This window comes from Solea solea, chromosome 5 (assembly GCF_958295425.1).
Source record: "Solea solea chromosome 5, fSolSol10.1, whole genome shotgun sequence".
NCBI lineage: Eukaryota > Metazoa > Chordata > Actinopteri > Pleuronectiformes > Soleidae > Solea > Solea solea.
The window spans coordinates 15,589,815-15,616,462 of record NC_081138.1 but is presented as its reverse complement, the minus strand read 5'-3'; the positions used below and the strand labels follow the sequence as shown (position 1 = coordinate 15,616,462).

General features: G+C 40.1%; 1 protein-coding gene across 3 annotated transcripts in view; it reads right to left on the bottom strand.

The window, feature by feature from the left end:
- Positions 1-26,648, bottom strand: part of LOC131459334 (protein unc-13 homolog C-like) — a 90,975-nt gene that overhangs the window by 9,679 nt on the left and 54,648 nt on the right. For 2 of the 3 annotated variants that reach the window (XM_058629041.1, XM_058629044.1), the window contains 13 exons: positions 26,052-26,185; positions 24,060-24,145; positions 14,343-14,469; positions 12,171-12,267; positions 11,745-11,888; positions 11,428-11,505; positions 9,587-9,664; positions 8,857-8,883; positions 6,332-6,420; positions 5,847-5,984; positions 3,944-4,067; positions 3,580-3,639; positions 1,814-1,894 (listed from right to left, as the gene is read on the bottom strand). In XM_058629041.1, coding sequence (XP_058485024.1) covers positions 1,814-1,894; positions 3,580-3,639; positions 3,944-4,067; positions 5,847-5,984; positions 6,332-6,420; positions 8,857-8,883; positions 9,587-9,664; positions 11,428-11,505; positions 11,745-11,888; positions 12,171-12,267; positions 14,343-14,469; positions 24,060-24,145; positions 26,052-26,185 — 1,263 coding nt within the window. The remainder of the gene's footprint in view (positions 1-1,813; positions 1,895-3,579; positions 3,640-3,943; positions 4,068-5,846; positions 5,985-6,331; positions 6,421-8,856; positions 8,884-9,586; positions 9,665-11,427; positions 11,506-11,744; positions 11,889-12,170; positions 12,268-14,342; positions 14,470-24,059; positions 24,146-26,051; positions 26,186-26,648) is intronic. The other variant, XM_058629042.1, reaches the window with a different exon arrangement.

The window sequence follows — 26,648 nt, the reverse complement described above, 5'->3', positions numbered from 1 at the left end:
CCAGGTACATCACTTTTCTTTCTTTGTCTTTTCTTTGTACTTCTCTCCTCCCCCTGGTCTTAAAGCTTGCCAAGGATTTGCATCTTGACATAAACCCAGAATGAGAAGTAACGCTCCGCTATTGAGCGCATCGTCTTTGACATTCACTGGATACACAAACGAGGAGAAATCCCGTGCATTATCTACTTATCTGGCTGTAGAAAAGCTGGTGCAATGGGGCTTTATGTTTTTAGTACATTGTTAAATGTAAAAAAAGAGAGCATCTAATCAGATATATACTCTGTAGCACATGTAGTCAATCATATGTTTATGTGGTCAAATCGATGAAACAGACTTTCCATGTCTATCGTCAGTGGTCAGTCAGTCATCATCTACCGCTTTATCCTCTGCTATCGTCAGTGGTATAATCACTAAATACGGCCATGGCTCAATATTCAGGTAGATATGCTGCACCTTTTGATCAAAGTTTAAATGGTCAATTTAACACTTGCTCATCAATAAAATATCAGCGCTGTCAAAATACCACAACTGTGACTTTGATCTTTCTAAAAACAATACATATTTATTGTTTAATTTTACGGAATAATATAATTAAACATGCTTTCAGTAGAATGCAGACCTCTACCAGAGAGATGTTTTGAGTGAATTGTGTTCTTTAATCCATTGATGGTTATGCTGATAATCCTTGGTTTCAGCTTTATCACCATGAAGTCATTATCGTTTATGTTTATCATCGTCAATGAAATGAGCTTTAAAAAAAATCTCTTGTTCATTTGCTGTTTCTGTTTTAAGTAGGTTTTAGGCAGTGGATTAGCACGCGCCATGTTAAAGGTGGTGTTTTCTGATAGAAATGTATCATTACATTTTTTTTATTATTATTTGTACACACACACAAACAAACAGAATACTACTTTTTTTCTTAGTGCTGCTCCCATTTTTTTGTCTCTTTGTCTGCAACCAGCCAACTCTCCTACAGCATTACTCAACTGTTAATTGACTGTTCTCATTGGAATACTGATTAAATTCCAGCAACATGATTGATCTAAACCTGCAGGTAGTTTCCTGGGAGACAGCAGAATCAATGAGTTTTTTTTAACACTCTTTATGATGCAGTGTTTCCCCCTGTGGCACCTAACTCTCCTCAAGTCCCTGTAAAACTGAGGATTGGACTTGAAATTTTCTCATAAACCTTCTCAACAAACAATTGTATGGCATTAAATGCACAGCAATATTTCACACTTGCTTCTCCTGGGAGATTATAGGCGTCTTTCCACATTTGTAGATATTAATTGCATATTCCTCACATGGGTCTCTGCTAAAATCTTTCAGGTGTTTTTCTTTGTCAAGCACATTGGGGATTAATTTGTTTGTATCTTCCTGTAACCACCATTTGCATAAAGTACTGTGTTTTGCATCATTATGGTTAACATTTTAAAAAAGAGAGAAATATAATCCGTGCCCCATTACCAGCACGTTAAATCTGGATTTAAACCTTTCAGCGATTGTTTCGGTCTTGCCTTGCTTATACTATATATTCTTAAGATTAAACAATGTCAGGGAAATGATAAGTGGACACCTACGACACTTCAACCTGCTATGTCCGAAGCACATATTGTGAATTTCAGAAATCCAGGCTCCACTGACATTTTGAATATCTGAAACCCTTAAAAAAATAAAATACTATGTTAAGTACATTTTCAAATAAGCCCTTTGCTGTGTCTTACATAGCCCTGATGTCCTTTACAAAGGTCAGGTTTAACCATCCATGTGTGTCTTGCTGTACAGCCAATAATATAATTAGAAGAACACTCACCTTGATGGTGGGAAGCACAAGGTCCATGGCTGCACATTGGCGTGGAGTCAGACTTCTGGCTTCCTCTCGAATTACATGCTCCTGGGGAGATGGCACACCATGTCAAACCCTTGTAGCCAACAAATGAGACGTCACATTCAGACACCGACATTTTAAGATGTCTCTTTTGTGCAACGTGCGACGACCTTTCGTTTGGATCGGAAATGGACTGTTTACAAAAACAGAGATGATTGCAGTCACTGGAACAGCACAGTGTCTGGTAAGTTTAAGCCTCGCTAAGCCACGCCGTCTCTCTAGAACGATTTCAGGAATGAAAAATGGTTTCATCAATTCTACTTTTCGTGATATGTGAAATAATTACACATTTCCCCCGGGGGATAGATGGCCTAGTATTAATGTTTTATAAAAAAGTGGGTTTGAAGAAACAGATGCAAACTCTGCTGTTAACATTCGTCCAAACAACCACACAGGGATGAGGATGCAATATGTACAGTAGGTCCTTTAATACCCAAGCAAGGGAGTTTTGTATTGTGAATTTGAAATAAACCATCAGTTCTAAACAGAACTGCTTGCTTTGATAAACCCTCTTCAAGACAGTCTGCAGTCCTAACTACTTGTTTTGATCCAAGAATCTTCCTAATTCATGCATTCACTTAACGACAAAATTGTAATGAATTGGAACCCCATGATACAGGCGGATGGACACATGTTTATAACCATCATCTAAAGAGCTCTGAAACCTAAATGTTTTCGTTAACACTTCATTTTGATAGTCCATTTTTGACTCTCTGCCAGTCATCAACAGGCATTCAGTATCACGACACTCATCTATTTTTCTCGTCTGTTTTCCCTTCAATCACAGGGTCCTGACACAGATGCAAGTGTTGTGTCTCACAATTATTTGTGATCATATGTTGACTTGATCCTGACTAATCAGAAGTACATAGTCAACTAATGAGATGCTGACACAATTATGTTTCGCCCCATATTCATTATGTCATTGTGTCAAATTTTCATTCGGCCAGTCTAATACTTTCATCTCGTCAATTTCAATCTCATCTGCCAGTGTATAGGGCTTTGGAATGACCATGGGATTTTGGGGTCAAAGGGCACAAGAGTCGAAATGGGCTTTGTTGGGGATTCAACCACCTGAATCATTCTTCTGCTTCTCCATGGCTCCATGCCATTACACGGGTCAAAGGTCACAGTACTTGAATAATGATTTGACCGTACTCAATTACACGAGTCTGGTCTCATAATGAAACAGTCATCACTGACATCATAACTGTGTACTGATGTATATCATCCACATCATCCCACACAAAACACAAACACAAGTATAAATGCATCAACAGTGTTCAGACTCGGGAGCTGAAATACCTGAGGTGCTGCCATAAAAAGGTTTGTTAGTCAAATCAGTAATCCACTCCAGTGCCTTACTACACCTACTACACAAGCTCAGGGGATCCAACAGCCCCTGGTCAGATCAGTAAGTAGATACCTTTCTGCTTATGCTGCACTAAGCACTTTTCAGAATGAATATATTTTAAAAAATGGGCTCTTACTGCAGTGCAGTGTAACTAACCTGTGTAATACTGTAGTATCATTCTCTACTGACTCTATTATAGCACCTTCACCAGAATGACGACGGCCAAGCTGTGAAAAGCCACTTTGAACATTACAGGCTGTGATTAGACTACCTGTGTCTAAAAATAATGGGTGATGAAGATAATAAGTGTATATTTAAACTTTAACTCCGCTCTTACCTTCAGTTTGGACAGCTGTCCAAGGTCCTTGGCGGCACTGAAGATCATCTGAGCTCCTTGCTGTTGGAAAAACATGTTTTTAGTTTAGTACAATTTAGTGTGAAACACTCAATTCATGAATGTGAACAACATGAACAAAGGAATACAAATGGGACACAAGTTCAAACGTATGAACTCTTTTGCTTTAACGGGTGTAAGAATAAATAGAAAATTAAATCTTATGGTTCTACTGTCAACAATGAAGAAAATAAGATATATCTGACATTTTGGCTTCAACAGAGGGATTATTAGTGATATTAAAACCCCATGTGTCCTTAAAGAAGATAAACAAGAGAAAAAGAGAGAGAGAAATGACCAGACTCACATTCTGGTCACTGAGCGGAGGGAGAACAATCGTTCTCTCGATGGTGTTCAGCACGATTTTCCAAAGCTCTTTGAGGACTCGTTTCAGCACGGTCTTCTCACAAATCTTGGCAAATAACATCAAACTGCAAAGTGGCAAAACAAGAAGAGCGTTTGTCAGGTCATCACTCAAAGTACGTGTCCCAGGCTGAGCCAACATGGCTGACAGTTCCAAGTGATGACACGCTCATGAATAACGAGATCAAGGAAAGAAAATAACACCTGTGACTCACTGACTAAATGCAGGAATGTTATGATTTCATCTTACCCTATTGTGAAAGTAGGGATTGAGAGACAGAAGGAAGGATTTGGTATTTCCATTAATAAGAGGATTCCCTGTAATACACCATTGGCCTTAATGTGGCACTGAAAATGAGCTGAAAGTGATTTACCAGAGCTCTGCTGAACCGTATCATCACCACTGTACTTTCAAAAATGTATTTATTTTTCCTGAAATTCTGTACTTTTTATAATAATGTAGTTACTACAGTGACACTAATATAGACACTGTCAGTGAGCAGAAAGTCAAACGCACGCACAACATTAACCATTTACCACTGAGCGTATCGCAGACAACACGTCAATCAGGGTTCTTTGTCAGTTGGAAAAAATGTCTGTACAGAGTTTCCATTTTCTTTGGCCTGTATTTGGACATTGAGACAAAAACTCTAAAAAATGTTACTTTAAATATCTTGTATACTGTTCACATTCCAAATTTACCATGTTTGTGTACAACTACAGTGTTTTTTAAGTAAAACTTTTTCTTTTTCTCCATGTTAAATTGTTAATAGACTATTTTAACATGCAGTAAATTGTAAATAACTGCCAGATATTGACAGTTATTCTGGAAAAATGGGCAAAAGCACTTAGTTAAAGGACATTTTCTGGCCCAGTCAGACTTGGGAGTAACATCCATGAGAAATCCGATCACAAATTATGGACTGTTATAATTCAATTTGTTCACATCCACCATTAACATGCATCCTTCATGTGGCTCCACTATGACCACATCTCACTTCTGTGCCCTATATGTGAAGACTCATGTACTGCAGTATGTCATTTCAGTTTGTGCGACCACATGATGTCTCGCACTGCAAGCAAAAAGGAGATGGTTAGATACGTGGCCTGCTTGTGGTGCGTGTGGTCTAAGTGATCAGATTTAAGGACAAATGGGTGAAGTCACTGTCCACGTAGTTAGGAGGGATGTTAACACCAGGTCTGAGCAAGGTGAAAGATAACAGCACTGAGTGAAAAAGGTCAGTTCCCTCTTTATTTAAATAGAATCACACACACAGAGGGCTCCAGCAAAACAAATAAAAACACAATGCAGTGTAGACTGGCAATAAAGTTGAAACTAGCTCCGGGTACTGCCGAATCAAATCATTGCCAGTGTACAGTTTTGGTATATGACTGAAGAAGAATGATATATTTCAACTTATCTTCGATTTTTTTTTTTTTTTTACTGTCTCAGAGATACCAGAGAGATACAGACGCCACCTGCATCAATACAGCTTGCAGCATTGTTTCAACACTTTTCTTTTTTATCCGTCATCATAAAATTATAGATCTATAAAAAAATCCTCGTAAAAATGAGCTGGTACTTGGGTATAACGTGTAAATGGTACTTAATCACAAGAGGATTGAGCATAGATAGGAGTTCCTGTAGTTTAAGTTGTTAATAACAGGTTTAAATCCTGACTGAACTAAAATCAGCACCGACTATTCAGACTATTCACATATGATGAGTACAAAATTGGCAAACCTAATTGTAATAATGTCCCTATTTTGATTCATTTGGAATATGAAGGTGGTTAAAAAACGACCTTACATGTTGAACTGTTGTGTTGCATTCAGTGAATACCCACTTTTTATCCAGAAGGTCCATGAGAGGACGAAGGACACTCTCTGCATCCATGGCAGCGTTGCTCCCTTTGGCTGGCCCTTTCATCTGGACCAGTTCCTGATTCATCTGCTTCACACAGTCCTCGATCACAGGTTTGAAACTGGGTGAGGGACAACACAAACAATCCTTTAAGTCTTTTATCGCTAGATATTCATCTGAGGCTGCAGCAGTCATTTAACATGAGATACACAAGCTCACTCCTGTTGGTCCGATTAGATCGCTGAGAACAGTTTCTTTTGCTCAAGCTCAAATGTTTAGGAACGTGCTGTGTTCACTACGCATGGTGCACAGTAAGCACTAAATTCAATTACGTCGGTAGAATGTGTCTGGCAGTAACTACGCAGGCTTGTTGTGCAATTTTCTTTCGACAGAGCAAGAAATGAATTAAGACCTAAGCCTTGATTAAAATGATCCACTCACACCCAAACAAGTCAGACAAACGCTCACCTGGAGCCGAACACTCCGCTGAGCTCATCGAGCACGGTGTTGAGTTTATTCTGCAGCTCCTTCAGCAGATCACTGGCCTCTGCATCCAGCTGTCAGTGAGAGACAAGACAGTTAGTACATCATTCAATTCCATACACAAGGCTGCACTGACGTGAGGCCTGCATCTCTGGACGATGCCTCAACTGGGGCGGGGGCAGTGGGGAGGAAAACAACAGGCACAGAGGAGAGTAACCTGCCTCGCTGGTGGCCCCCCCGCTCTCATTCAGCCTGCCATCTGTGCCAAGTGATGTTCTGAATACAAATGGCTGGCTCACCTCCTAGCGCAATGATGACTGCTTGCAGAGTCACAAGATCTAGTGTCAGCAAAGAGGCGTCCAGCTCATGATCTCTCAAAGGATTTTTTTGTGCACAACTACACATGTTATCGCAGAAAGAGTGTGCTGTCAGCCAGTTTTATTTCAGGGCATAGAGGTTGCGGTCATCTACTTTTAAGTCTTACTTGTATACGGACTTTTCACTTGCGGGGAGGACAATTCATAAATGTATTCACAGCATTTATGTGCCCATGCATTGTAAGTGTTGGATTCCTGCTGTGCCATAAATATGCATGTGATGGATGTGCAGATGTTTGCGTTCATCTGTGGGGATAAGCTGAGACAATGCATGGGTTATGTGTATTTGTGTGACTACCTGCAGTAGAGTGCTTCTAATTTCAGCGTACTATATACAAATGTACAAATATTGATGTTTTGGATGGAGGTGGAGATCACTCAGTGCCTGAGATGGATGTGTGAGACAGGGCACTGCACCACATGCATGACAGTTTGTCACATTTAGAACCGCCAAGAAGACATTCATCTCACACATTTTTAAATGTGGATGGCTCAGCTTGGAAGCAGATGCGCAAAACGAAAACCCTTTATGGACACGGTTATTCTGCAGAAATGCCTTTAACTGCTGCGTGAATGAGACAGTTTTGTTAGATTTGTGTGTTCCCATGTGCACTTGTTGATACTGCGGTCACTCCAGTGGACGAGATCGCAGCATGCAAGATCTTTCAGTCACTTACACTGTAGAAAGTTGCACATACAGGTGAGATTCACACTGCTGGCCGTGGAAGTAAACCCCGCTTTTTGTTAAACCACTGCACAGATGTCATCTTCTGAGAGGAGAACACTCCGTGCTGACTCTGTGTGGTACCTGATGCTGTAGTCAAACGTCTGCCTGAAATCTGCAGTGTTGGGCTTTTATACAATGTCAGTGCAGACATGTTTATCTATCTCTATTGTATGTCGTCTGAATCAACAACTGTCATCTTCTGATGAAAGAAAATTGTGAGAATCCATTTAGCCATTGAATGCCAAACATGAATGGCACTTCTACATAACATTTTACTCTCTAGAAACTAGTTTAACTTGTCAGTGAGTATAAAAAAAGAGCGTATAACATATGTTTCATTATGGAAATTAGACTTAACATGAAGGAAAGATCCATATTTGGATCTGTGCAGTATCGGGCTCCACAAGGTTTAATTAGCCAGAAAAGCATATTAGCAAACACGTCCATACCCAAATTAAAGTGTGGTATCAAAGTAGGGAGATCAGTCTGTGATGATTCCATAAATGTGGGCACTGAAGGAGTGAACTGCTGATCTCTGTGAATGGTAATGCTACAATAACAACTTGTGGTAATAACATTAACTCTCGGTGAGTTAACTGCTGATGGGAAACTATTCTGAAACAAATGCTGTGCTGAGAAGAAACTAATGGAGAACCTTTTACCAGAAAAAGACTTTCACTGCATCATTATCGTCAAGATAAATAATTTAGGACGTTCTTAAAGATAAGCCTGATTGTCTGTTTGCCATGAACATACACAATTTGACTTTCGGCAGGGACGCACAGACTCCCCGTGTCATTATTCTTCAGACAATAATGGCTTGGGAATAATCCAGGTCTAGATCTGCAAACTGTGTGGAAGTTTCGGCACCTCGGCTGAAAGCCCAGCTGGGAAGATTTGTAAATGTTTGAGACGCTCATTAAGCACAGTCTGAAAAAACACCCGTCTGAAGCATTGTCTGAATGCAACCTGGGGAACTGATAGATGATCAAAGCCACAGCCAGGATTCTGGTGAGCCTCTGACTCTGCTCTTTACAATGGGTGGGTGGGGATGAGGGAGCAGGTAACAATGATCTAAAATACATACTATCACACCTATAAATTAGCCATAAATAGAGAAGAGGCAGACAGAAACAAAGCAGGCTAGTTATAAGGTATGGTATCTGGTGGGTTGAGGCGCTATTTCTAAAGCTCTGGGTGGTGAGCTCGAGCAGCCTGTCCAGAGGGGTGATGGGGTCATTTCAGATTCCGTATGCTCAGCGGGACATGCTGCTACAAGTGATGGGGTGAGAAGCGTGGGTGCGTGAGGGGTGGTGGTGGGGCACAAAGGGGGAGAGGGGGCGTGCTTTTGTCATATCATTCATTAAATGGCGGGAAGGGGTGTTGACGAGTCCTATTGCACACACCTTACAGAAGGACACAACCCCCTCCTCCTGGAGACAGAGAGAGAGTACAGACAGGAAATGGGGGGGAAGTAGAAGACACAACCACAGGAGACAAAAATGCAAGGCAAGACAGGCATTAGATACTGAAGAGAGACATGCAGCTAAGATCACAAGAAACCGTGGCAGCTTCTTCTCAGGTTAGACTGAAAGACTGATAGGGAGACAAGGAAAATATCCAATGATGCTGCAAACACACACACACACACACGACTCATAAGGTTAAACTTAACATTTATGAAAATGTTTTACACTTGTTGCACACAGGGAGAATAGAGATAGAGATGGGGGAATCGTGATGGGGTACAAGGGACATTACTGCAGTCGAGATCAGAAATGTGATATTAGTCAACACGTGTTATTCGTGTCATTTTAATAGTGAGTACAGAACAGAAAACATCATGTTTGGGGTCAATTCACTTTCACATATACATGCTCATAGCTGCCACCTGATGATCTGAGAATGGTTCGAAGGGTTTAAAGGTTTAAAACCTCAGCTCAGAGGATGCTGTTCTTCTGCAAAACTTCATAGCAGTACTGTGATATAATGATCTCTGCAGTGTTGTATCTCACAAACCTTTTTCTAGACTTTCTCTGGTCTCAAATATGAAATCTCAGTTGAAAGTGCATTGCCTCAAAATGTGACACAAACACCGCTGACATGCAGTTTATGTACACACAGGTGAACACAAACCTGTTTGCCTCCCATGGACTCAAACATCTTCTCCAGCTGGACACGGAGCTGCTGGATATTGTTGAGGAGGATGCAGGGCTGTAAAAGTACAACACATTCTATAAATGCATTAAAAGTGTCCAATCTAATGTGTCATCATTTAAAACATATTATTAAATGTAAAAAATCCATCGGCTGGGATATTCCAAAACCTTCTAAGACGGCTTCACAGACAGCAGTCAGTAGGGAAGTCAAACAGGGAGAGAAAATGTCTGCACCGATTACGTCAGAGAATTATTGATTCACAGCTTAACTCAAGGTTTAACAGACGACAGACATTAATCACACTGCTTTTTAGGCAGGCCGTGGGTAATTATTCAAAATTCACCAGCACTTTCATATTATTTACATGATCAGACAAAAAAAGCAACATCCAAAAGTTATGACAATGATAATGGAAAACACTAATGATAATTACACATCCCACGGGACAGTGATTGGTGTCTTTCAAAAACCAACAAATAAATAGTGTTTCTAGCAGACAATGCAGTTCAGATTTATGCACCCATTTGGATGAGGGATTTGTTTTTCTGTTTATGCATAGAAGTGCATATTTTATGTATGTTTATATCTGTGGTTCACAGAAAATAATCTTGTTTAACCCTTAGGGCTCACGCACCCTTGGTAAATTGCTGCAGGAATAATACACAAGTCCTTATATGGACATCCTGGGGTGTGTGTTTATAGGCCACATATTCAGGCTTTACGAAGTGCATTTTTTCATCTTCTTCTATGCATGCCTATAAGTTGTGCTAAAAAAAAAAGGATATAAGACACTCTATATTGCACATTCTTATACATAGTAATGGATGCATGATGCATCATTCTCTGTCCTTAGACCCTCGATTTGGGTAAGAACCAACCTCGTGCTGCAGTTGAAAAGGAATAACTACAAGCTTAGAAGTTCATATGCAAACATTATGCTCAGGAATATCATACTGTATATATCAGCATTTATTTTGCAGAGAGAATAAAACATATACTTGTGATCAGTGGTTATGTGGGTTTGCAAGACAAAGCAACCAAGGTCATCTTTATACAGAGTGTTATACTTAGATCTATTTACAGTAAATCCAGCATTGTTCACACCAGCGGTTACTCGCATTCACACCTCTTCCCTACATTGCTTGGAAGTACTTGCAAGAACTCCATCACCGACAAAAAAAACACCTGCGTATTGCTGCTATTAGTGGTCTAAAACTTAAAAAAAGATGTATGCCGTGTACTGTTTATGTGACAGCCTAACAACTTTGAGATTAGATTTAATTAAGTGTAATCCTGCCATAACATCCTCTGCCTCTGATTTCCCTGTTTCTGTCCGCTGTCTCGAGAAGAAACAATTCACGTGGGGTTTTTTTTCTCTGTGATGAGAAGGTAAAGAAACGTTTGCCTCCTGCTAGTTCGTGTTATCCATCACTGCAACGTCAAACACCAATGTGGATAATTAAGCCACTCATAAGGGCGTGACTGCATTTCGGTAAAACCGTCACATTAATCAACTGACGGAGAAAAAGCTCAGAGAAAAAACAATTGCCCCCCCCCACACTCCCCATCAACTATGGGCAGTGAAATGAGCAGCTCTCACTTCATACACTGTCATCCTTGTACTGAGACGTGCCATCGCTACGTTAATGCTCTTACTGCTATCGGACACATTTTTCATGTGGTCTCCATGCCAACAGCTCTTCAACACAGTTATCATGGAAACACCATCGTCTGCCTTAGCACATCTGTACTGGCACCAGAAAACAATAATGTCATCTTTTGCTTTTGACATTTGCAGACTTCGAGTGGGCACTTACCACATTCTCCTTACTCAAATACAACGGAAAGTCCTTGGATATAATTGCTGCATACTGCAGGAGAACTTTGTTGATAGTCTGTAAAGGAAGAGAGACGGTTTAATAGTTAAACTCTGTTTTATTAAATCTCTGAGAGTCAATAACACATTTAAGTGAGTCACGGGCTAATAGCAATACGTATACTATCAAATACAATAAATAGACCGAACGGTCTCCTGACATCAATAGGAAAATCAATACGAAAATCGTTAAATGTGACACATTACTCTCAGCAAAATGGTCGGGGCTTACCGAGGAGCCTGTACAGAGACACTGACCTTTGCAAAGCGGCACATGAAGTGAGCCAGAGCCTGTGGGTTTGGACACTCTAGCTTTTTGATAATCTCAAAACTCTGGTTCAGCTGAGTGAACACATCCACCACCGAGCAAGAAAAGAGGGCGTGCTCTGAGGTTTGCTGAAACTGTGAAAAGTGAGACAGGGATGGAAACGGCAGACATGAGAGAGTGTGGTGGAGGGGGTTGGGTGACGCAGGTGCTGGTTAATGCAAACAGAAGATGTCACATTTTTTTTATCAATGAATTCACTATCTCTTCTTCAGCTTTATACTTAATCCTGAGTTTGTTTCTTATTCCCACACATTCCCCAAGAGGTACAGCAGATTCTAAGTGTGCAGTGAATAAGGCAGCAGCCACGAGTGGCTATACGAGTGATTCAATATAAATATGAAGCTGACGCTACTCACTCCATCTTTCTTGTCCCTTCCCAAAGCTCCGTTCAGGAAATCCATTGCAACATCCTCATTCTCATCAAGCCACTGAATGACAAATGGCTCGAACCAACTGAAAAGGGGGGAAAAAAAACCAACTTCCATTATTGACGGCTAAAATCACAATTTACAGGTGAGTGAGGGTTTACGACATGAGAATGAATCAAATGAGTCAAAAGGCCTGTAAGTTATTAACAAAAATGACAATAGGGCCACTGCATTTATAGGAGATGTCAAATTCGGGCAAGGTTGCCGTTTTTACAAACAACTATATCAGGTTTCAATTTGTGGACAGATTAGACTGCTAGGCTCAGACAGAGGACAGGACAGGCGGAGATGGGACGAATGAGGCCGGTAAGGAAGTGCATCTGTTCGTGGAATTGTAATGCTGTTCTGTCTGTTTCACTTTGTCACTTATTAGTTTAATACAGTGCAGGGGTTTGTCCTCAGAGCAATGATGTCCCCCAAAATGTGCTTTATACTTTCACCAAGGGCATCTGCCACAGGAGGGTAAGCTAATAAAAAAAAGGGCGTGTCCACAAAGAGAGGGAGAGAGACAGGCAGAGACGAGAGGATAACTGTGTGTTTGTGTGATGAGTATTCGTCTGCAACAAATCAATGGTGTTTGAGTGACAGTGTGAGGCGGACAGGGCATTGCCATCCTGACTTACGGTACATGCTTTTTGTACTGCAGCCAATTCTTCTTGGCTATAAATTCTTATGCATTTGCAATGGCAAACAGAAAAATAAAATGAAAAAAAATCAGTTTTTTATATACAATATAAACTTCCACTTACTTGACTCTTATTGTTTATTGTTGTCTTAATTTTGAAGCTGGGTAATAAGTAGGGGTCCAAAGGATGACATGTGTATCTGCCATTTAATATCAAATAAGTAATATATAGGGCCCTATTTACACAATCTAAAGTGTGTGGCGCAAGCACATTAGGGGGCGTTTCCAACTCCAATTTTGCTATTTACACGGTGCATAATCTCAGTGCAAAGAGAGGCGCGAGGAGTCTCGCTTCTCTTGTCTTTTAAAGGCCAGGTGCTCCCGTGCCTGGCGCGCTGCTATTTAAATGGTGAACGATTCTCTGCCGAGGAGATAAGTAAATCCAAATGAAGGTTTAAGAACTTTAAACTTTAAAGAAATCTGTCAAAGGCAGGTTTGAAGTGAAGAACGAGCGCCAGAAGTCGATGGCGATGAGACAGGAGCACACAGTCTCACACAATGTGCAGCTGCAAGTCAAACAATTGTTGTCTTACATTTAAGATGTCACACAGCATCGGCACTAGCGTGTGAGACACTCTGCTTGTTCATATATCAATTCTCAGCTGAATCAGGAAGTAACACAAGTGCAGTAAGCACATATGAGTCCTGTAAGCTCGCCGTTGAAGATGAAGGAAGCGCCTGATTTTACACACAGGAGGCAGGCAGCACCTCCCCCCCCCCACTCTACAGTAATGAGTACATGGTCCTTGGCTGGTGGACCCTCCATCGTCTACTGACCCACTGTCTCATAAATAACTCCATTAGACTGCACGGGATAAAGAAATGCACCAATATTCAAAATGCATTCCACTGAAGAGGAGGAGGAGGAGGAGGAGGAGCGCTGAAGCACCTCCCCATGTGACACAAGTAGAGAGTGAATGTAGATTGTGAACCCGCCTACGTTGGCACCGCTAATGCAGCACTTGAATAAACATGAAAAAACTGTGCCAATTTGTGCCTTTAGCCCAGATTTGTGTTGGTCAACAGCGAAGTGGCTTTCCAGATAGCAATGTGCCAACATTTCACACGACCACAACTCATTTCAAGACCAACACACCCACGGGCACATCGATGAGTGCATAGGTTCTGGGTTTCCAAACTGCACCGTTTGGAAACTGGTTGTGTTGCGTTACACTGGGGCGTAAAATAGGGTCTTTACTCTCTATTCAATCTTTTTGGTTCAATAAAATATTCCGCTTTATCTCTTGTTACACTGTTTGTTTACTGGGACGCAAACATCCCAATTACGTTTTGTTATTTATGTCGCACTCTGTCTACTTTGTACTATCTTAACTTTAACTGAACTGCAATTCTAATCATATTTGTACATATGTGTAAAAAATATGTGTGAATGGAAAAAAATACAGAATGCTTACAGCGAATACTCCGGGGGAACATCCTTGAAGGCCGGCAGATCACGGACATACTCATTATGGAACCATTTCACTTTGAAGTGAAGATTCATGTATTCTGTACTTTTGCATAGACGCTGCTTTTCATGCTCTGCAAAGGAGATTAAGAAAACAACAAACAAACAAACATGTTTTCACTGAGATCGCAGTAGTTATCCACAGCACACAAACCATACATTTCATGAGCCTGAAACAGCAGTGTGACGGGGCAGAGTGGTACATAGTTTTGTAAATAATAAGGGAGAGAGGGAGAGAGAGAGGTTAAACCATGGTAGCAATGGTTGCTTTTAATCTGACATCTTAACGGCCTGACTTAGTTACAGCATAGAGCCATCAAAGACTAAGGGAATAAAAGGAAGAGAGCCATTGAATAACAGCAAACAAACTGAAGTGGAAAATAATTAGACTTTCATGTCAGCTGACATGGAGGCTGAGTCATTTAGTCAAGTTCACTGTACACATTTCAGAACAATTAGACATTTCAATGGGATCCTCTAGAGGGGAAACCATTGGTAGTGTTGTAAGACAGAAAGTAAAGAAGATCAGGGCAAAGAACCAAAACCAGAAGGTCTCAACAATTCAATTCATTTGTGATTATCATGTCATTCAATTAAATTCCACCATGCATTAAATCCCTTTTTGTCTTTATCAATCAATAAAGCAGTCCGATACATATGATGATACGAAAATAAAACCACCGCCACCAAGAAAAGAGAAATAAATCCTACTCCTGCAGTTGAGCTGCAGCTTGTAGCAACTGGAAATCAACAGGCAATGTTCATTATGCATCAGTGCGGAATTGTCCCAGTCCCCTATCTATGAAACAACTGTTGCAGTGGGAGAAATAAGATATTGAGATGAAACACAATAAGACAACAAGGCAATAATAAAAAGGAAGCTATTCTTTCACAAACTGCAGTATTGGATAAACTAAAAGTGTTATTCTGTCATTTCAAGAGATGATACAATGGCAATTAGAAGGTGAAACAGAGTAGATGAGGAAATGCTTTGTACCACTGAGAAAATCAGTCATTTCTACACAGATTAAAACATTTAAAAGGTTTTGCCAACTGTGTTGTTTGTACATCAGTGTATTTAAATACACCGTTGAGTCATAACACTAAAAGCAGTTATCGTTTGATGTTATGGCTGATCAGTGTATATTGAAGGAACAGTTCCTTTGTATTTTTTTATTTTTAATAACACAAAGGTTCTTAGATTTAGAACAAAGGCATCAATTTGGAAGCAAACAGCAGTTTGTATAACGCAGTAAAAAGTTCACGACAAAACAACTGTAACTTTGTCCACTAATGAAGGACAAATCACGTCCTCGCTCTCCCTCCTCCTCCACATGACTGACTCTCTGTGTGTCTCTTAGCCTCTGTCATCTGCTCTCCACTGTGTTGTTTTGCTTTTGTTATGCAACCCTTTCATTCTCTCCTTCATTTTTTCTTTTAGACTTTTAACTATATATTCAGAAGTCAAATTCTCTATAGTACAGCGACTGTAGATCTTATTCTGTTCAGCAGCTGTTGCAGTTTTCAGGAAAAAAAAACAACGTGGGGGGTGCGAAGCCACATGTGCTCATAAAGTTTTCATTTTAACCATATGTGAATGTATTTTATCACCAGGTGTAGCTTCATCTTATACAGAGCTAAAGAGGCAGGGGAGATGAAGTCAAAGTGTAAAAGTAAAGTGAAACGGCTGCCGTTTCTTGGCCGTAAGGCACGAGTAAAGGCACACATATTAACAGTAACAGGGTGCACGGAACATGAAACATGAAAGAATCAAAGAAAGATTTCATTCAAATGTATGGCACGTTAGCAGTCATACTTTAATCCTGATAAGAACCTAGGAGCTTACTCTGATGAATAGTGCAACACCTGTCACCCCGCACTCTTCTCGAAGCTCCATGGAAAATATTTACATACGAGGAATTAATATATGGTATTTACATGTGTGTGCTCAAATCCACGTATTAGAAGAGATAGATTCAAGTCAGCCACTTGGTTTTGTCAAGCATGCTTTTGAAACTGAAGCACTGCAGTCACTGCCTCAGGGCTTGAGCTTTACTACGTTTTCATATTCAGTTGTGATGATTTTGGACAGACGCTGTGGAATACAGCTTATATTAAGTCAACGTAGAGAGTCAAAAGTCATTTTTAAATGTGGACGTACTCTAACACGGAGACATTTATTATACTCTGGCATTTGTTTGACTGAATGAAAAGTTCGCCCAAAATATTGTCACATAACAATTACCTTTCAAACTTCCAAAAAAATCTGCGGTAAGATGACAGACAAAATGTGCCAGAGGTCGCAAGAAGCTCATATCCTCTCTCTGTGTGTAGGAAATGTAAACACAGAAGGGCAGAATGTTCTTCTTCGCACGCGCTGAAGAAGAGCGAAAGGATTTCATTTCCCACTCACTGAGTGAAACGCGATTATGAGTTTTAGAAATCCTGCAATAACGCATCGGGGATAACATCGCGTCCAACTCCCAACTGAGTCATATTTGTTGAGATTTTATTATTTCCAATTTTCAAGTATGAAATACGTTTAAAAACCATACTGTGTCTTAACCATAACCAATCGAGCTGTGTTTAGGAATAATTATTGAAATAATTTGTCATCAACATCCACATCAGTCCTGCTTGTAGACTCTGTGAGAACCAACCCTTTAATTTATTTGACTGGCAGACCTGACATGTCATACTATTATAAAGTAACCGCACATACAGTTATAGTTGGCAGCACTGAAAACTTTCAAGTCACACACACATCCATCCAAAAGATCGACTCCTCCTTCTTTATCACATCATCAAATTAGATAATGAGTTTCCTCCTCTTTATTTTCTATTATTTATTTAGTTATTTAATTTATTTCGGTCATGACATTTAGATCACTGATCACACAACAGTGCAGTTCACACAACGTACATAACCGAAAGGGAAAGCGGGAGAAGCAAAGCTTATCTAGTCCCGTCCCCATTATCATCATACATTTCATTTCATCATTTTTTGTTTTGTTTTGTTTTTTGTTTTATGACATTTTGACAAAGAAAACATGTTTCAGCATCCGGTAGCACTCAGAGATATAGTCTAGCTCTAGACAGTCAACGCAGACTCCATGTGTGTCTGTACATGTGTCCATGACATTCCGTCGCGCGTGACATTATCGACTTGTTGCCTGGCATATTCAACTTCCCAAAAGTCACAAAATAGACCAATCAAATAGAGGTCAATGCATCATTTTTATTCCTTCAACTCTGTTCTAATGTCAAGCAATAATATGCTTGGCAAAGCCATATTTGGTCTCTTTTTGAAATGTTTTGGGATTTTTTTTTATCACAAACTATTGTGTTTGGCACAGCTGTAAACAGATAATGAGACTGGCTGAAAAAAATAATGATTTTCCTATTTATAGTCACTCTTTTTTTTTTTTTAAATGCTTTTGTAAACAGCCTGCACAAGCACACATGGCACACGTATTCAACTAAACAAGTGTGCTCTTATTGTCTGTGAGCATGTCAGGCTGTTAAAATAGGGCCTCCGTGCTGGTGTATGTGCGTGTGTGCCTTTGTGAAAGCCGGTGGTAAAAAGTGTGGGTTTTCCTCAGGGAGGACAACCCACGAGGCACAAGGTCCCCGGTGAGGATGTCATCCTGTACGACTCAGCCCACAGGGACAGACAAACTCAGTCTTTGTGCTCCATTGATTTAAATGCCACGGGTATTATGATGAACTGCAGTGGTTCACCACAGCCTTCACGCCCCAACCCTCCAATTACAAAGATATATATATATTTTTGATACATAAATATACACGTCGCTGTCTGGAGACAAACAAATGAGGGACTACGCTGACATATTGACAGCCGAAAAGAGTTTGTAGTTTTCTCTGCGACATTATTCCTTCATCTTGGCATATGACACAGTTCTGTCAAAGGGTCCATTAAGCTGCTTCAAAGGGACCCGCTGAGGCAGCTCTGCTTTAACACCGCAGCCCACAGACACACTAACTACTGTTAATGTGACGAAAACAATTCATGTTTTAGGCCATATTTATGTCTCACTCGTGTAAGTCCACTCTGGTTCACTAAAGTCGCGGCCGTAAATGTTTCACAAAATGAATATTTTCATTAGTTACAATACATTGCATCACACTCACGCTCAAATATAATTAGCTTTTACATGTTTACTACAAAACCCTGAAGGTGTATCTGTGCAATAAATGACGAAGAGAATGAATCAAACATTTATGGGATCGCTCTAGGATTAAAAAAAAAGAAGCATGCACCACCTACAAGGCTTGACCAGCACCCCAGTGCTTTATTAACATCTTAATATAAAAGTCATACATTTATAGTAAAGGGAGATCAAGTGATATTTTGTATTGTAGAGCAGATTATAATCATACTGCAACATAAGATCTACAGCAGCGCCTCAGTCCCGCACACACGTTATATTTCTGTGCTAACAAAAACTCCCACCGAGTCACATTAATTGAAATTCAATTAAAATATTCTAGGGAGTGAAGCTGTTCCAACAAACTGAAGATGAGTTAATGGGCTGCTGAAGCACCGCGTTTTCAATGACACGCTCCAGAGACCACGACATTTAAACTACAGTGGAAGTATTAAAAAACTGCGTCACTATTTCTACTTCAAAACCAGGATTGTTGGTTGAAAGTACACAGCCTGTATTCCAAGGTGCTGTTTTGATTAAGGTACACACCAGCGATCTGCTGAAGTTAGTAATATTAATTATTATTATTATTATTATTATTATTATTATTATTATTAATAATAATAATAATAATAATAATTCGTAAGTAAATCGAAACTGTAAATATTTAAATGTTTTATCATTAAGTTAATCATTAAATGACCATATACACAGCATGCACCTAGGTAGTATTAAATAACTGAATGAGGGAGTGAGCTCCACTTTTGCCATTCACAACCATTCAGACATTCAATCCCTCTCTCACGTCTCTTTTTTTTTCTCCGTTTCTCATTTTATCGTTCCGTCTCACCCCTTCATCTCACCCTCTTGATCTCTTTCTCACACATTAAGAGATCTCTACACTGAGATGCTAAAAATAGCAGCATCCATTTGTGCTCGAGCACTGGCACCAGAGACCTCAGAGCAGGAAGCAGAGGATGCATCAAAGACTTCATTAAGTAATGCATGTGCACATGCACACACAAACGCATGTCTGTGCGTGCACACACCCAGACGTCTCTTATTCTCCTTCCTTTTTTTTTTTTCCTACCCCCCTACTTTGCACAACTCAACTTCCACCAGTGCACATTTGCACGACGGCACACAAAGAACTGGAGAAAGACAGACTAACAAAGCAGGACACTCTCACCCTTCTCCTTCAGGGTGCCTCTGTCAGCTGCCCTGCCACTTATGAGCCTTCTTATGTAAACAGGTCACTGTGCATTGCTTCACTTTGTCTGCAGCACACTGGACATGGTGTACAGAGGAATACTGAGCCGGTACAGTTTGGAATAGCTAGATTTTTCTACTCTACCACCTCGTTATTGTCAATCACTAAGTACTAAGTACTAAAGGCACATGGATACATAAAGCACATGAAGTGTGGTTCCCATTTGTGCACAGCTTTGCAGTTTTCTTTCTCTCTCTCTCTCTCACTCACACACACATACGTGGTGCTTGTCAGTATTTAGACTTATTTATGATTTATTATTGGTAATGGAAATGCAGGCGATAAATAAAATAAAAGTATGTCTGAGTCCACAGTAAATAACCACTAAGCCTAACCTGGATATTCATCCTAGCCCTAACCTCAGTCCTTTTCATGGCCCTAACCCTAACCTCAGTCCTTTTCATGGTCCTAACCCTAACCTCAGTCCTTTTCATGGCCCTAACCCTAACCTCAGTCCTTTTCATGGCCCTAACCCTAACCTCAGTCCTTTTCATGGCCCTAACCCTAACCTCAGTCCTAACCCTAACCTCAGTCCTTTTCATGGCCCTAACCCTAACCTCAGTCCTTTTCATGGCCCTAACCCTAACCTCAGTCATAACCCTAACCGCATACTTTTATTGTACAGCTGCTCTGCTCTGAGCGTCCACTGTAAATTCACCACCAGTTTAATGGGTTTAAATTTGAGTCAATAGAAAGCCTGGTGCGTCTCTTTCAGACACAGAAGGCTACCCTGTGCGTCTGTCGGGCGACGCCGAGGGATGTGACAGAGCAGTGCTATATGATGCTCCCGGGATGAGAATGGTTGAAATGTCACGTGAGGCAATTAAAGAAAAAAAAAAGAAAAAAGAAATACTTTTCTTACGTAGTGGGTGAAAAGCAATGAATCAACGGTGACCCTGACAAAGCTTCCCTACCTGTGCTATGACCACACTCCAGTAAATGTGAACGTGCAGGTGAAAGATTGTTGGGGCTGATGTTTTGTCGAAAGCAGTGAAACATTATTAGAAAAATGAAACCTGCTTAAGTTTCACTAATGCTGTATTGACACCCATTATGAGTGTCAATCAGTCTTTTATCAAATAAACATGGCAGCGATGAAGACGTCAGTTCTGTCCAGCTGTGGTTTTATTTGTGGCAACAGATGAAGAATCATTTCTCATATAACAGATTTTGTGGGCAAAGACTTCATTGTTTTCTTCATTACCATAGCGATCCTTCAATGCTTGCAACGTTAAATTACTCAGGCATGACGTCTGTATTACTACAATCCTCTTAATTGCATGGTATGTCACTGAAATAGATTATCTGGAATTGGGGTTTGTTTTTGTTAAGGCATTAAACAGACAGCGAAGATGTTGCTAATTTTTCCATTACACATCGTGCACTAGATTGTCAAAGCAAAAGCCCTTTTCTTACAGGAAGACCATGTTGTAAAAAATAGCCCAATCCTACAAATGACAGAAGAGAGAACATTAAACCTCAACAACGTCTCTGGTATGAGACAAAGCCTGCTGGTAACTTCGACTGCTGCTTCATTCATTTTCAATAAATTCCCCACTAAGACTTCACTGTTAATTTCACAACACTGCGGTGTGTATGAAGAATTATTCACGTCGAACCGCGGAAAGAAATATCTCAGTCACATGACACGGACATGCTGTTTTTTAATGGCTCATTAGCTCACCGCAGCAATGCAATCTCTCGTAGGCAAACGCAACCAGAAATGTATACCCATCTCATTAAAGCCTGATGCAACGCCCAGCATGCACTCTTCATCAATAGAGAAAATACTGTTTTACAGAACCTAAAATAAGAACACCATACGAAATGCAAGGGGCGTACATACCCCCCTATATGCAATCCAACTACTGCAATCTCATAAATATAATAAGCTACAGCAGCAAGCTGGGCTCCTGGTTACCATAGCAACTCAGGATGGTTTGGCCAAGGGAAAGCTGTATGTGCTGTGTAGATGGGCATACATTTCAAGCAATATTACAAAGTGTGGTCCTCCATATGAAAAGTGCCCTGAGATAATTTCTGGTATGGTGCTATAATAAAATAAAATTGATCAGTGACCTATTTTTGTGGATTTCTGCCTTTTCTCTTCCATTTCCATTTCTAAACCCTGAGTCACCTCAGCGAGCTTCTCCCACGAACGCATCGTTGCCTCCTTTGTCGTCGTCAGAGAATATAATATCACACCTCACTCAACATACAGTGGATGTGGTTCACAGGATCAACTTGGACACAGATCGCATGAAAACACTGTTACACCTGCTGCACGAGATAATAGAAGATAAAGCGCCACACAATGGCAAAATATGTGGTTCAGTGACTTTGATCGGATTTTTGTTAGGAATGGTTATCACCTGAACCCCGAGGTCACTGAGGCCGCATTGCCAGTGGCAATTCCCTCTGGAGATATGCCTCCCACCTATAAGTTACATGCAGTATAAAGTAAGACAAAATAAAATAGTATAAACAGTGTACAGCAGGGGTGTCCAGAACGTCCAGAAGCAGAGCAGGAAAGTTAACAATGCATTGAAGATAATCATTTACAATTTTGTAGTTATACATAGAGTCATTCCTTACTTGTCCCCTGGGGTCACATTTTTATTAGCTCCCACTTTAGTTTCAGAAATACTACATAAAACAAATCATTTCTAGATCCCGACATGTTCTAATCATATGTGAAATACTAGAATTGTTAGTTCCAGATACATGTGACTAAATGTGTTGTACCTTTGTAGACACTGTGATCAGTGATGTGTGTTAATGGTAACTTTAAGCATAACATTTGCAGGTTTTTCACAATATGTTTTGTGAAAAGATTCATTAAAAGTAAAGCAAATGGAAAACGTTGGAGTTTGACACCCCTAGTGTAAAGTATGAAATAAGACCTCATTAAAAGACAGAGTACTTTTGGCATGAATGCTATGGTAATGCAATTTAAAAAAACAAAAGAAAAAAAGTGAATAACTTTGGGAGTGAATAACTAACCCTTTGCTTTGCAGTTCTTGTAAAGTGAAGTTGATAAGTTTTCATCTGACCTTTTGTAGATGAACTGCGGAACGATGTATAGGGTTTATGAACGTTGTTTTTTTTTATCTAACAGATTAAAAAAAAAATCCCTCGAGGCTGTTTAGAGATATAGAAGTGGTAGTGTTTAGTTGAGTTTAGAGAGATTGGATAGTAAGCGAGAGAGAGGGGGAGAAATTTAGAGAGATTTTAACATTTATCTACAACCACAGTCCCATTAATCCCCTTCTGCTCTGCCCATCTTTGCCATATATCCTTATAACCAGTGGGGTTTGATGTAGAAGCCTCTATCCTAGAAAAGCAGATCGTTCAATAACCTCCCTTTAGCGGTGAGCTGGAGTCAAAACTGATATTATATCTGCCAGAGGAGCAGATCTGGGATTTGCTGCAAGACTCTGCTGTTGACTCACACATGTTGACAACATCAATTATAAACCACGGACGATTACAAGAAGACTAAATGTGAATCAAAGTTTGTGCACAATTTCTATTTAAATTAAACACTGGTATGGAATGACAGTAGAAGAAGAAATTGATTATTTTGGACATGTGGTGGCACTTTTTATTCCTTCATCATGCAGGTAATTCTTTATTTTTTTAAATTTAATTCCCACGATACTACAATATGATCAGTATCTGTGTTTAATGGTATATTAAAAGTCACAATTGTTGTCACTAAATTTTAAAGTGGAAAAATAAATGTCTATACTGAAAGCAAAGGATAGAGTAGAAGCACTTGCACTTAACAGGTACCAAAACACGGCAACAATGAAACCTAAGCAACCCATCTGTTTCTGATTCTGCCACTGATCCTAGTGTTTATCTTGAAGAGGAAGAGGTGGAGGAGGGACAAGTAGTTTCAGTTTCTATATCATGATCAGTGGAGTGAAATGAGGGCTGTGTAATCTAAATAGGCAGTGGAGCTGACCACAGCCAGACACGACCGATAAACAGCACTGCGACACCAGACGATAAACAGATACACAGAGTTTTAACACATGAGCACTTAAACCAGATCCCTGTGCTGTTGCAGAGAAGGAAGGAAGCACCCGATAAGAATGTTGTGCGGCTTTTCTAAGTGTTATCTGGAGGGATTGTTATTTTGCCATCAATCTTTAAATTAAATAAATCCACTTATGCACCCACACACCCTCGAGCATGAGACACCGGCGGCATTACTGACCTTCCATCGCATACTTCATATCTTGAGCAAAGAGGGTCCATGTGATCTCAGCGCTGATCTTCCCGACGTTCATCTCCTGTGGAAACCTGGTGGATTGAAATGGATTCCAATTAGACTCATCTTTTGTGTAGTGACAAGCTTGACTGGGTGTCCTGATGGCTTGGACCCGTTTTGAATTCTCTAGCGACTTGACTTGGACAGATGTGCAAAGACGACAAGGCAGGTGAACCTCGCGATTTAAGAATCTAGAGGTAACTTCCACACCTGGCCAAAACCGAGGAGGAACAGGAGCTGTGCGCTGGAGGAAATCGCACAGCGAAGGAGAGAGACAGAGGGTGGCGACCTATTAGGTAAGTAATCCACAACTTTGAATGCCTATAGATTTTCAGTCAAGCTTCGAATGGGAGCCGTCAATGGTTCAGTTATCCATATCTCCAGACAACAACGGGAGGACATTTATAAATCACTTCGCCCTGGAATGAGAAAGTTCAATTTACCCAGAAATGTTTCACTTTTGCTGAAGACCAGCCTTTATCCAACAACAATCGTGTTTGTCCTGCGACTTCGATTGAGTCAGTAATCATGTGTTCACCCGGGACGCTCCTGCGAACCGATGAAGCCTAAGCACGCTACACTCACACATTACATTCTAACTCTTTCTTGGGAGATTACATTGTGGAGCAAAGGAGCAAAGACTAGGCCTCGATGTTGGGTTGGTGTTCCCAGAGGAAACTGGGGGCAAAACAAAGAACCTTTCACATATCCATCACCCTTAGACTCTCCTCATCAGTCTCGCTACACACCCACTTGGTGTTGGTTAGTGTAGGTGGATCCAGACAATGAATAAAAGTTCCTGGGAAAATGAATGTAGTATCTGCAGCTTTACAATGCATTTATATAGAGAGTTTACAATCCACTTCTATATGATAAAACAAATAATGTCAACAACCCACAGTATTCCTGGAAATAATCCCTAAAGCCTCTTATCCCTCACATGTTCATAACTGTGGCATCCAATTTCATATTTGCTTTTATAAATGAAATTCACCAGATCAGTCCAATGCCATGAAAACACTTCTGGCTGGAATACCGTGGAAGTGTTCACAAAACATAGCTACAGATTTGAGTTGCTCTATCCTCAATCCTCATTTTTAAAGGCAACACGTTCAGTCCTGGGTTTCTACCACTCTGGACAGGGTAACGTGGAGGAAATGGACATAAATATTGCACAAGAGAAAAGCTCAGAACATTTTCTTTTTTTTTAATAAGAATCATAAATCAGCCTCCAGAAGGGGGATGTTAAAGTATGACAGGATACTATGAGAATATGTATGCCACGATTGCTTTTTAGGATAAGCTCCACTCCACTTTCTTAAGCTGCAACTTAATGTATAATTACCCACATCATGTGAAGAACAAAAACAAACTGCTATTCAGACTATTCTTCACTGCTGGATTCTCTGACTACCTCAAACCCCTCTGGCACAACACTGTACTCCTCACCACAGATAGAAAAAAGCATTTGATCGATTCTGATTTACGGGTGTTTGTCTTCTCCTACTGTCTCTAACAAATAACACAAATGTTTTACAATGAACAAAAATAAGGTGATATATTTATTAGAATGTGGCTCCTTTGTCTATTTGAGCATATTTGATTAATATTAAAGCCCAGTTAGAACTTAATTGATTTAAAAATATATATGTGTATATATATATATACATAAATATGCATGACAAAGTATTTTGAAGCATCAAACAACATCATTATCAGCCTGTTATATAATATTCTCACACATAAAACACTCTGAAAAAAAACATGAAAGAAAATCTCACCAATCCCACAAATACAAAACAAGTGTTTTCAGAAAGGTGTTTTCAAGCATTTGATAAACTAAATTGTGGATAAACTGACAAATGATATAGTAGCCGGTTATGTTGAGTTTGATTGATTTCAACAGACCATAGTTTGGAACAGTAAAGAAGTACATACTGGTTTATGACTGGGGTGTAAGCTGTCCGGTCCTCATCGATTACAGACACCATGAGAGTGATGAGTTTTGGCCAGAAGTCCAGGTTCTTTATTGATGGACCTTGCTCCTCACGGGGAATCTCCTGCTTCCGACTCTGTGAAGGAGGAGGAGGAAATTAAGATGGCGTGATTAGGAAAGATGTTTCATTGATTTATTGCCGATCGAACACCTGCTGAATTCCCACTGATCGTAATAAAGGTTGGCTTTTATTTTGACACAGTCACAGGAAGTATTTGACAAGACAGGAAGTTGGGTTGCTCACTAAACATACACACTTTAGGAGCACTTTTTGTATTCCAAGTCAAGAAGACACTCTACTGTTTACAGACACCTGTGTATCTTTTACGTTTTTTAACACAATCACTAGTCAAAAATGTGCCTTGGTATGTAGTGGTGGTTTTCACAGGGTTACAGAAATATTTGTTGCGAGGTGTCGAATATGAAACCACTTACTGACTCTACCATCTGTTCACCCCACACTGATCTCGAGTCAGCAAGTAACTGTCACCGCCTCTCACACCGTGGTGCACAGGTTCCACAGAAAGTCACAGAGGCTG